We start from the raw sequence: 12364 nt of genomic DNA on the forward strand, positions 1-12364 counted from the left end.
TCCGGTGTGAAAGTTCTCCAGAATTCCAGGTAAGAATCCCAGGTGTTCCCTGAGTAGCAAGAAGGATTCTATGGAACTTTGCCACAGTAAAGAAGCTTTAAGAAGTCTTGTTTAGAAAAGCACACAACTGCTCCAAAAAATAGGTTTTGGTACAAAAACTACCACGTCAGACTGTGATCTGTAACACACTCCAGGTTACAGCAACCTCCAAAGTTCCCACGTGGAAACAAAGGATAAAGGGATCAGAGCACAGCACTTTCTGTGGTGAAACCACCCTGCCTGGGCAGCTGGGAGCTGAAGGATGGAACGAAACATGCAGCACCTCATTAGAGGAACAGAAACGCTGCTGCCTAATAGCGGTGACAGAGAAAGGGAACAATGGAGATAGCACGGCTGCCGACCTGTACTGAAGAGCACACAGCACAACTCAGCTTAGTTTAAGAGCAGGCCGCACTCAGCACGCAACAGAGAGAAACCAAGAGATGGTTCCAAAAAGTTCTGACAACAAACGCAGTCTTTTATTAGCACTGTTGTTTTGTCAGCATGTGATGCCAGCAGGGGGGGAGAAACAGAGCGGTTACAAAACTCAAATCAGGAACTGGATAAAACCACCTCCATCACAACCTCAAATAGAGCCCCAAGGAGGTGCTGCATCACTGCTGTTCCACTGGGCCTCCCTAGCAGAGGGCTGGGTTGTTTTTCTGCCATCAGTTAGCAAGGCAGGAGCAGCACGCATGCTGTTTCAGGGCACACTGCCACACCACATTGATCCACGCATTCTCTGACTTCCCAGCACAACCAACACTTTGAGTGTTTAGTAAAAACATTGAAGGCATATTGATAGGCTTGCATGGGAATAAGAAGCTGTAACAAATGCAATCAAAATGATCCCCATCCAATTGCACGGCTCTCAGCCCTGTGGTCTCTTGGGAAGCCCCACAGCGACCAGCCCTTGCAGTTCCTGAGATGGCAGGGAGTTGTTTGTCTTTTTCCTCAGACAGTTGTACGAAACACAAAGTTTCCCAATGGAAACAGTGTGAAAGATCAGGATGAGACACTGAATGGAAAAATGCATCAGGAATAAAAGCCAACTACGGAATTACTATTTTATACATAGAAAATAGCAAAGAACTAATTGGAGCCAAAGATGTCAGTAATTAGACAACAAACGGCACGTTTGGACACAGGGTCACATCGCTGTAAAGCTGCTGCACGGCTCTGCTGGCACACGCAGCACCGCCTGGATGGGAACAGCAGCAATGGGGAACTGGCTGGACGGCAGAGCTCTGCACGCTTCTGTTTTGCTTTGAAACTGAAAAGCAGGGTGGAAAAAAAAGCAAAGCAAGCAGTCCAGTGCAAATACAACCCATATAGAAAACCTTTCAGACACACGCAGGCTAAAAGGTCCCTCAGTACACGTCACTAATGCAATGAGGCCAGCAACAAACAGCAGTGGAATTAAGGAACACCCATGAAAATGCCACTGATCAGTTATGTTGTTACTGCTATTGCCAACATAAGAATTAAATGGCAGAGCACTGCATGCAGTTTGTGTTCAAAACCCTGATATTCAAAGAGTCACCTGAAACAAGAAGTCATCCTGACTGAGAGCCTCGCTCGACAGAAGAGCCCACAGCCTAATTCTGCATTTGGGCAATAAAACGCTCAAACAAAATGAGATTTTTCACACTTGTTTAAAATCCCACAGTCAAATCAGCTGAATTGGATTAAGATTAGTGCGAACAAATGGCCAACAGTTTCTTATCCAGACGAGTCAGCATTTATTAGCTGAAATCACTGAACTGCATATCTTTACTAAATCAGATACTCACTAAATCAGTCTCGGATGGAGTCAAAGTTAATCACTGAGGAACGATCAGGGAGTTTCAAGGAAGCGCCTGTTGAACAGTGACTAAAGCTGCTGCAGAGAAACGCTCCGTGTGGGATCCAGGAGGCGCCAAACTGATAACTCTGTTTTATTCTAGAGCTGCTATAGAGAAGCGTAACTTCTTGAACCATTTGGCTTATCAGGCCTCCTAAAAGCACGTAGTCAGTCACCACATGCAGATTGCACCTGCAGCTTCACTTCTGCACACCCAAAGGAGTATTTCCTCTAATAGAGATGCATCACCATCTTGCTTGTGATCAATGAAAAGCTGCTGGAAAACTAGCAGGCTAGCAAAAAAATCTTGCTTGTAGAGCAATATGAGGTATAATTATTTGAAGACTAGTTTTTGATTGGCAAATGGAAGAGTTTTTGCTTATTTTCCTGTCAGAGATGAGTAAGATGCAACTAAGCGTGTACTGGGAAAAGCACAGAATGCTTTTGCCAGCAGAAACCTGATTTGACTCAGCCAATAGAAAGTGCAGCTTCGTTTATGCAGCAAGGGCTCACATGGCAGAACACTTTTCTCTCCGGACTGCAAACTATAAAAGCCAGTAAAGTTTTTAACTTTTTGGATTAGAAAATAATGCAACAGAAATAAACCGGAATTAAAACTGGGGGAGGGGGGAAGCAGATGACTTAAGGGAGGCTCATCTTGGTTAGTTGTAAAATAAGCATGAGCAGAGATGAACCAAAAGGATTAAGCGCCTACCTAACATCCAACTGTAAGAACAGAAAATAACGTGACCAAGCAAGTTACTTCCTTGAGAATTTTGTGCAAAGGAATTAAATAAAGGCACGAGTGAAGACGCCTTCATGTTCCAAGTCATCTTGTATTATCTTCTGTGACTGCAGACCTTGTGGAAGTTGGGTTGGTTTCACACTCACAGACTGTGGCTGACTGGTTTGAACAACCAGTTCTTGCATCACATGAAGTAATCAGCTTTCCAAACTGATTTGTTTTTCCATTGGCCTGTGCTCTTAAATACACGCAGTATACACAGACCATCACAAAGTGGCCAACTGGTACCTTCTGAAGTATCAGAGTGTTCTCAGGTTCACATATAAGAGAGAGCAGTTCCTCAGTGTTAGTCTACAAATGACTTCCCTAAGAGATGAAGTCAGGACTGAGACTAAGAAACTTCTGTAAAATTCTGGTGAAGTGCCTTTGGAACACTTCAATAAGCATCACCTGTTGGCTTCCTCCAGGCGCTAACACAGAACTACGGCTGCAGGGGTGAAGCCACCTCTAGGCCACCCAGATGAAGCGCAACTTCATCTTTACCTAAAGCGGTTCAAGTTCAGATGAGCTTATTTCCAGATGAGTCAAAGCTTTCCTAGACTAAAGACACATGAATCATCCGAGCAAGCCATAACCTCGGGGCTGTAGATTCAGCATTCATTAGGTAAATGTCAAGGCCTAACAGTGGAATAAACAACGTACCCTGCACCAGAGTCTGCAGAAGAAAGAGCTCCTGTAGAGTCCTACAAGGAATAGCAAATGCTCTGGCCCAGCTCCTGCTTGGTGGCTAGGCAGAACCCTCCTAGACACATCCACATCTGTGTTTTATTGAATCTGAGCTTAAACAAAGTTGGTAAATGGTTTTATAAGTACTCTATTATCTAATCCTAAAAAATATATACATATAAGATCACGTCTTCTGATACATATACTTATCAGCAAGATTTAAACATCAGAACATACGCGTTATCTTGAGCTGAAGGGAAACATTTACTTAGAGCTGGTTACAGGATGCGATCAACTTCGTACTTTAAAACATGGCAAGTTAACAGTTTGCATTGTGGCCGTTTGTTCAGCACAGCATGATAGCAAAGGACCACCTAAAGGCTGCAAGGTTCATTAGAACTCAAGTGTGGAAAAGGACTATTGAAAGTTATCTACATTTACAGTTCAATCACACATTTTTATTTAACATCAGTATACAGAGGACAACCCCAGCAAGTTATTTTGTAATGTCAAGTATTTAGTAAAGTTCTTCAGCTGTAACAGTGACAATAGAACAGCTAAAAATAAGCAGTATGAAACAAACATGATTTTCTTAAAATTATAAATATACCAACAATACTTCTTAAAGCTTAATTATTGCAACAGTTAAATTAACAATAGTTCATGTTAGAAAGGCTCTATGAAATTTATTCAAGTTGTCAAGAAATTAGATGGAAGTGTAAAAAGGAAATACATATGAATTTTACTTTCAGTTGTCACTAAAGGTAGTCAATACAATTTTGTACAGTATCACCTAACATGGCAATCTTTAACAAACTCCAGTATACAGAATTCATAAAATGCAGAAAAAATATTGTTTAATTTTTTTTTTTTTTACATGTAAATCGACAGGAAATTAACTGACACAAGTTTTATTACTGTAACATAAGCAGGCCAGCATTTTAAATATTAATTTAGAAGCTTTATATTGTTAAAGGGGCAGACATATACAGTCATCGCAAGTACATAACCAAATTGTAAGAGGTGATAATTCGGAACATGGGTCTCCTAAAAAGTGTTTAGTAAAAGTCATGTTATTTCCTAATCCAGACATCCTCATCACAAAGCCTTTGCAGGGCTGTGGTCTTTCCTGGCTTTACCGGAGCCGCCCCTCCTCACACGCACACACACACACACCTTGCTATAAATATCACACCAGTGTACTAGGTTTAAGTTCACCCTGATAATGCGGGTATGCTCTGTGCAACTTTGCTATTATGCACGTTACAGAAAGCTTCAAATTTCAGCACGGTAACCTGAAGTCATAGCTGTGTTTCAGTTTTACTAGAATCATCCCTGAAGTTTATACAGATACCGTATCACGTTGAAAGAAATCTATTTGATAGTACTTAGATACCAGCAATTGAACTTCAATTGTAACGATGAAATGCTCCTTTCCACTGAGGAAGAATTAGTACGTATAGCTGCTCATCTCACTCAAAATATAGTGCATGAATGTTTAAGTACTCTTACTAAAACAGAAGTCATACTAAGACATGATACTGTACTACAATTGTAGTTAACTGGAAAATTCAAGGATGTTATAATTTAAGTCTAAATTTTCCTGTACAATAAGTCAAATAAATACATTCCATGTGCATTTGTTTTACAAGATGGTAACGTGTTTGTCTTGCTAGGTTATACACTGCCATTTCACCTGCTTGTGGCTCTGCCCAATCCTACCTTGAGCTTTCTGACGGAGGAAGGAACTCAGCAGCAGCTTTCATTTCAACAAGCTGAGCCACCCTGCACAGCGGTGAACAGAAATCACCCTTCAGTTCAGAGAAAGCTTGTTGTGCACATCTAGGCCCCACTTCACGCCTTGTTTATGGGTTTGTTTGGTTTTAGTGTTTTCCTGCTTTGTTTTTTTTCTCGTTGCCGATGTTGCTTTGTTTTTAATTGCTTCTGCAGTTCCTGTAATTCAGTTTGAAGGAGCCATAAAGGTCAGACATGAACCTGCCCTGGTTCCCTTCAGATTTTTTTCCCCTTAGTCTTAAGATAAATACAACAGTTCTATAACGCCATTTACATTTTCTGCAGGGCTGGGAAATCAATGGGGAAAAGGAGACAGTTAATTGTCACCACGTAGATAAGGAAGTCCACACTCTTGTTAAGGCAACCTATTTTTCTTACTACCCTGAACCTTCTCTCAGAAACAGGCTACGGAAAAATGAGAGTAAAACATTAATTTGAATGAACCCTGAGTCTCGATCCACTTGTTTCTTAGTAAATTAGTACATTTTTTCCATTTACTTGACCTCATTCTGATTGGGAGCGAGATATAAGCATGGCATATCCAGTGAGGAAGCTCAAGGTATGATTATGTTATACACGTGACATAATAGTCTGGAAAGTTTGCTTACAAACTGCGAGGACGCCCTATGCGCAGTACAGCCTGTCCTAAGGATCACAGCTGAAAAGAAGCTTCTGGACTTATTTTTTTCCACTAAGGGCAGCACCAGACCAAGCACAGAACTCAGAGACCTTGTCGTGCACTGTCCAATTATCCAGCGTGTCTTTTGATGGCTACTAAAATGAGGGAAAGGTAGCACTGGCTCAATGCAAATCGTATTAAACGCTGCAAGTCTGCTTCAGCGTTCCATCCAATTCTTTCTTTAGGCTGGCAGTGCCAGGAATTTACGGAAGGCCTTTTGAGGCAATGATGGAAGCAGCAGCAAGATTCAGAGGCTTTCACTCTAGAGTCGGCAGACAAAAAAGAAAGTGACGGAGTTTTAAGATCACTTGGGGACCCATATTTCAAAAGGAAGACTAGAAATAGCAGCTTTAAACCCCCAAGTCATGGGATAGCCTAGGATAAAACAGGCGGTGAAACAGAAATGAATGGTATATAACCCAGTAAGAAAGACATTACCATGAGTGTTTTATACTTTGACAACTCTCATTAAATAAAATTAAGTGCTTTTCTATAAACAAAAAGAATGCTCATAACGTCCTTCTGGCACAAATAGTTTCCTATCAAACCCCTGTAAACATGCCACCAAAATTCAGTTTTTACCATCAGAGTGAGCTCACTAGAAATGCAAGTGATATCAGAAAAACAAGTTCATTTGAAAACTTCTAAGTAAATACTTCCTAAACAATATGGCATTTACATCAGTGTGCAATATTAATTTTGAAAGTGATAACTTCAGCATGAAAATTACTTACCTGTAATTAAAGTTTTCCATATTGGCCAATACATAAATCCTGATTTTTGGTACTGCATACTTTATCTCTGAAATATTTGAAATGTCGTATTCCAAATCAAAGTTAATACACAAGAAAGAGCGTGTTTAAGTCATAACCAGTCTAACAAAACCCACTTCAGCCACTGAAACATAACAGCGCAGCATCTGGTAGCACACAGAGGGATTTTAGAACAAGAAAAAATGGTTCACCATAGAAATCTGAGGCACTGCTGCACATATGGAACGCTGACTCTTAAGACTCACAGATTGCACTGAGTCACAGAAAGGATAACTTGTAGTGTTCTCATTTCAGTTAGTGCTAGAACTGAGCAGCTCGGGTTGAGTTGGTTTTGCCTTTTTGTCTGTTTTCTAAATTAATGCTGGAGCTGTACTTAGGCAAAAAGTATCGTTAGGTCACACCTTCCAGCCTTCTCCGCAAAGGAGGGTTTGCAATTCTTAGCATTACTTATAACCCTGACAAATGCACTGCAGCGTAGAGCGGGCACAGCTCTCTTTGCACACATAAATAGTGACAGATTTTAGGACACCTCAAAGAAACCTACAGCGTACCAAATGTTTTAAGAACAAATCCAGAGCTTTACTTAAAATTTTATAGCAATGAACGAGTGGCGTTTAATGTTAAATATTTACAGTACCTCCGCTTCAAGAGTGAGATTTATGAACCAAGTAGTTAAAACATTACAACCATCAGACGTTGTAATTTGTGCTGCCCAGTGTGGCACTACTCAGATACTGGCAGAGTTTTTTCCCCTCGGGCGATGATCTACATGCCACAAAACTCCAGAAGCTGTCACAGAAGTAATGGCTGTTTGTGGTGGATCAGCTGTGGCAATGTTTTCCTAGCTGTACTCCTTTAAAATACTGCTGGCAAACAAAGCCATCGGAGCACAAGGTACTTGTCAATAAAATAACCACCCCTTTTAGCTTCATTCCAAGTTTAGCTTGCTGTACATTGAACAGAAGCAAAATAAAACTTCAGCTGCATTTAAGTGCACTAACAGTGAAGGACAAAACTAATATATTGTAATGAAGGTTCAACTGTTGGTTCGGCTGCCATCAAAAAGCACAAGCTGCTGATGACCAAATTCGACTAAGAGAAGTGACAGCAACATAAAAGTGAAGCTACGTAAAGCAAGCTCGCACCATTTTCCCTAATTTGACAAAGAATACGTAAGTCAAGACCAGCTAAAATTAGAGTTCCTTGACGGTACTGATTCACAAGTTCAAAAGCATAAACTACAGTCAGCGATCGGCTCACAGATCTGCTCATAGAATGGTCAACACTTTAATAAGAAGTGGTTTTACATTAACGGCAGGCCACCACAGAAAAGTATGGAGTATGGAATAAAACACTTTGGTTTCAGTTTTTCAGAGGCTCACATTTCTCGTTAGACTCGAAAGCAGCAGCTTTTATAAGCTACTGCTATTGGGAGTGCAGTTACTTTGCAGAAAACACTTGAAATATAATTCTTTTAGTGATTGATTGACATGTTTTACTTCAACTTTTACATAAATAGCTTTCACCATATTGTGGTTACGCTTAAGTATAAGAACACTGATCGATAGTTTAGATGCACAGTATTTATTTCTTCTGCTGGAAGGCAACTATACTTAATAATTGTATCCAAGACACTTCAAATCATTCAGAAATATGGCATGCAGTATCCAAAAGTATGGCTCTGAGGATTTTTTTTTCTTTTTACATTAAGCATAAAGAAATTTTATATTCAACATTCATTTATATCTCAAGAAAACTACCTATTCAGAGTTCTAGTTCTTTGATGCAGCATTAAGGATTAAAACTTACCACTTTACCAGGCCTTGCCCATGTGCAAATAAATCCCTCCTGACAAGCAGTGACTATACAGTCTTCAAGAAAAATTAACACAGTCAGTCTTTCATGTGCTATCTTTTTACAGATTAGAGGCTCTAACAAGGGAACATCTTCCATTCTGGGACAGAGAGGTGTTCCCAAAGTTTTAGCTGGGTCCGTTTTGGTTTTAGTAACTAGGTTCAGTTTGTCACTGCTCTTGCTAGATATATGTCCCATGCTATGATTTCTCTTGTGATCTTTTTCATGGTGTCTTTCCTTCCGATCATGTAGTGATAAGGTTGCAAATTTACTAACACCAGATGCAATGGCACCATCCATGACACTGCTTTTACTGCCAGCGTTTGAGACTGCAGAGTGTGGAAGGCTGTTTGACCGTGGAAGAGGAGGGGGTACAGAGTTTCCAGGTGTTGTGATACTGTTTCCGTTACTTCCTGGGTTAGCTCCACCACTTCCAGCAGGTGGACTTGTGGCATTCATGACATTTGTATGTGTCCTTGCTCTTGAGAGAGGTTGGTGGGGGAAGAGGATATCTTCTGTAAGATCCCACAAACACAGCTGCGTGTCCTGGCCTACCGAACCAAATCTATACGTAACGCTTACTGGACGACTGTCTGTAGAGTTCCTTTTGGATAGCCTAGATTGCGTGCTATTTGCTCGATCTCTGCCAAAATGAAGGTCTTGGAAATCCTCATCACTTCCACTAAATTCCATCGGGTCACTCTCTTCTACACTAGTGGTATACGGATCAAACGCAACAACACTGACCCACGATTTATGTCCGTGACCTCTTGCTATTACTCGACAGTCCACAAAAGACCAAACTGTTACCAAGTCATCCTCTCCACCCGTCACTATGTATTTCCCATCGGGACTCCAACACACACACAGCAGTCCTCCAAAGTAGCTTTTCATTGTACCATGCAATTCCACGGAATCAAAGTTAAACACGCGAAGAAAACCATCCTGGCTCACACATGCCAAGAACTTTCCGTCTGGGGAAAAGGCAAATTCATTCAGGGCACCCTCACCTACTGTCCATTTAAGCAGAGGGTTTCTTGTGGATTTGCTCTTGCAAGTGTGAACTGCAAAACTTTCTCCTTGTTTAAGTAGCTGGTAGTGCGGGGCTGTGGTACCACAAGTGTGCTCCACGTTATATAAGTACATATTGCCACTGGAATGAGCTACTAGGAAAAGGCTTTCCGAACCTGGTACCCATTTTACACAGGTTACTCTGGACTTGTCTATTAGTCTCTGTGAAAAACAAAGAAGATACACATCAGAAAGTCTGAAAAGTAAAGTTGCAATTATTAACTGTAAATCTGAACTTTTTGGGGAGAAAGAGAAGAAACTATAAGCAAAGTCAACTCAACTTTCTGGAAACAAGCGATGTTACTGCACCCACAAACACTTATCAGAACCTTATCAGGCAATTAACAGGAAATGACTTCTAGAGAAAGTGCTACCAATGGTTATTGTTGTCCAGTCATATTGCAAAGCACACACTCTGATGAAGCCTCTCTCTTGCTATGAACCTCAAGGTAGAGTCCATAAGTTTACTTCTCACTGTGTAGGCTAAAGGGTACGAAAAAACAACAAAACAGCAACAACAAAGAATGAGCTAAAGGGAAGAAAGGCTGTTACTTGTCTACAGAGCAAATACATTCTACATCAGCAGCAAGCATTCTAGATCAGTTTAGGCTCAGGTTTTTATCTGAAATCACACATACAAAAATGGTTTCCCTCTTACTGATTTATGGAGCAAATGCTACACAGTGTCCCCTGCTTGGAGAGTTAACAGTTAGATGCATGTAACTTAGCAAGTTCAGAAAGCACACATCCTCTTCACCTTGGGAACCCCATCCTTCAATTACTTTATATTCATTAACCAAGAATCTATCTGTACTCCCAGTTACCACCTGATTACAAAGGTTCATTTAATGAAACGCATTTTAATAAAGTCCATCATCACAAAACAATGAATGCATCAAACACCCCCAACTCATGTCTTCAATGATTCTTACTCTAAGAATAAGTAACTAAGAACAAGTGCTCTAAGAAAAGGTAAAGTCAAACTCAGGGAGTTGAGTGCAATTCTGGTGGACTTCTGTCAACAGTCAGCCATGGCATCACCCAACTGAAACTTGGAAACAAAATTCTTTACATGCAAATTCAAGGTCTGTATTTGGGATGGGCTGATTATAGGCTCAGAAGTGAGCTGTACAAAAGACAGGAACGCAAATACAAAGTCTGAGGAAATATCAGAACAAGTTATAAAAGCCACCCTTTATCCCCCCAGAAAAGCATAGAAAAAACCCCTTGCTACACTGTTTATTACAAGACAAAAACTAATGGATAATACACTGAGTTTTATCAGTTCAAACCTGAACATCTTTACTTCGAAGATGCCCTGAGCAAAACAGGATTGTAATATATATTGAAATTAGATTGGTCTGAAGAGACAAGATAGATAGCAAGTGACCACAACTCATGCTTTTCTTAACCAGCAGAGCTTTAAAATTCAGTACAAAGATTCAAATTTTGAAGTTACAACTTCATCATGTTTTGAAAGTCTTTTGACTGGGATCACACACCTGGAGTGAAGCACAATAAGACCTGAAGTTGGTACGATACAATAAAGGACTGAATGAAGTACCAAACAACTTGGTAGAGTGGCTGGGATAAACTGCTTTTATTCGGTTTGGTGAAGCAATAGTAAATAAAGGAGCTTTAACAACCAGCCAGGACGATAAACACTTTCTGACTGCTGTTTTGAACAAACTTGAACAAAATTTAAGGCATAGCCCAGAAGGCAGGGAAAAAAAAAAATAAAATAGAGGCAAGTAAGGAATTTGCATGAAGGTTTGGCAAAGAATTCTAGCAACATAAGCAGTAGAAAAGTTTATAGAGAAAAGGTGCAGCATAAGGCTTTGGTTTAAATAAAAAGACAATTAAAAAAATATGATAAAGGAAACCTATTTCAGCTGGCCAGCTTGAGGATAGCCAGCTACTGCCTGGAAACAACTGCATCTGTAAGGCACGCTTGGTTGGTTTGGGGAACAAAAAAAGAACACATCACTAATGAGCTGCTGACACAACCAGAAGGAATAACGTTACTGACACAGGGCATGTCAGGCAGGCTGCCACAAGCTACATACTATTAAGCACCTGAGCTTTTCAAGTTCTTCTACATCAATAGACTCGAAAGAAATAATGTTACAACTGCAATAGCCTCGATTTACTCCAGCTTCCACACAACCTGCTGTGTCTTACGATATTAAGCAATTTCACATATCGCTTATCATTAACAGCTATCCTGATTGCTTTATCACAGCTGATAATCAAAACAGAGCCTTGGGTTACCTGTATCACCAAGCTACTAACAGGATGAGTGGTGAATTCTATTATCTCTACTACTCTAGCACCAGTGCCGCATCTGTCAAAAGATGTAAACACTCATTTAGGCCACCTTCTGGCTAGGATGGTATGTTTATTTATCTGTCTGAATTCTAAATATACTCAAAAACCAACAGACACCTTCACTGTGAAGTAAATGTACCAACTCAAACATAAACACTCGCTAATGTTTCTCTGAAATGGTTTTTAGATACGAGCTAGAATTTCTAAACATAGCCATGGCAAATTACAGCGCTGTAACTGACAGAGTAAAAATAGACTTTTTGGAGCTGGTTGTAATCACAGATGAAAAATCAATGTAGGAAAAAAGAACGTGTCTTCTAACTTTACCCTACACGTGAATAAATTCTGGTAGCACCAAGCAAATCTCTGCTGGCACAGTGGGAAAAGAGGCATCATTCAGTTTCCACCAAACAGGCAGAGGATGCATTTCCATCACAGTGAAGTACTGCTGGTGATAACAGAAAAGGCTGCTTTTTGTAACGTCAGATTGCTGCAGTGTTTCTATCACTTCT

The 12364-nt window shown here is 40.4% G+C and overlaps 1 protein-coding gene across 3 annotated transcripts in view; it reads right to left on the reverse strand.

The window, feature by feature from the left end:
• Window positions 1-12364, reverse strand: part of WDR20 (WD repeat domain 20) — a 42281-nt gene that overhangs the window by 3032 nt on the left and 26885 nt on the right. For 2 of the 3 annotated variants that reach the window (XM_072339172.1, XM_072339171.1), the window contains exon 3: window positions 8409-9686. In XM_072339172.1, coding sequence (XP_072195273.1) covers window positions 8409-9686 — 1278 coding nt within the window. Of the gene's footprint in view, window positions 1-3786; window positions 6089-8408; window positions 9687-12364 lie in introns of those variants that run through there. The other variant, XM_072339173.1, reaches the window with a different exon arrangement.

The sequence above is a fragment of the Excalfactoria chinensis genome, chromosome 5 (assembly GCF_039878825.1).
Source record: "Excalfactoria chinensis isolate bCotChi1 chromosome 5, bCotChi1.hap2, whole genome shotgun sequence".
Taxonomy (NCBI): domain Eukaryota; kingdom Metazoa; phylum Chordata; class Aves; order Galliformes; family Phasianidae; genus Excalfactoria; species Excalfactoria chinensis.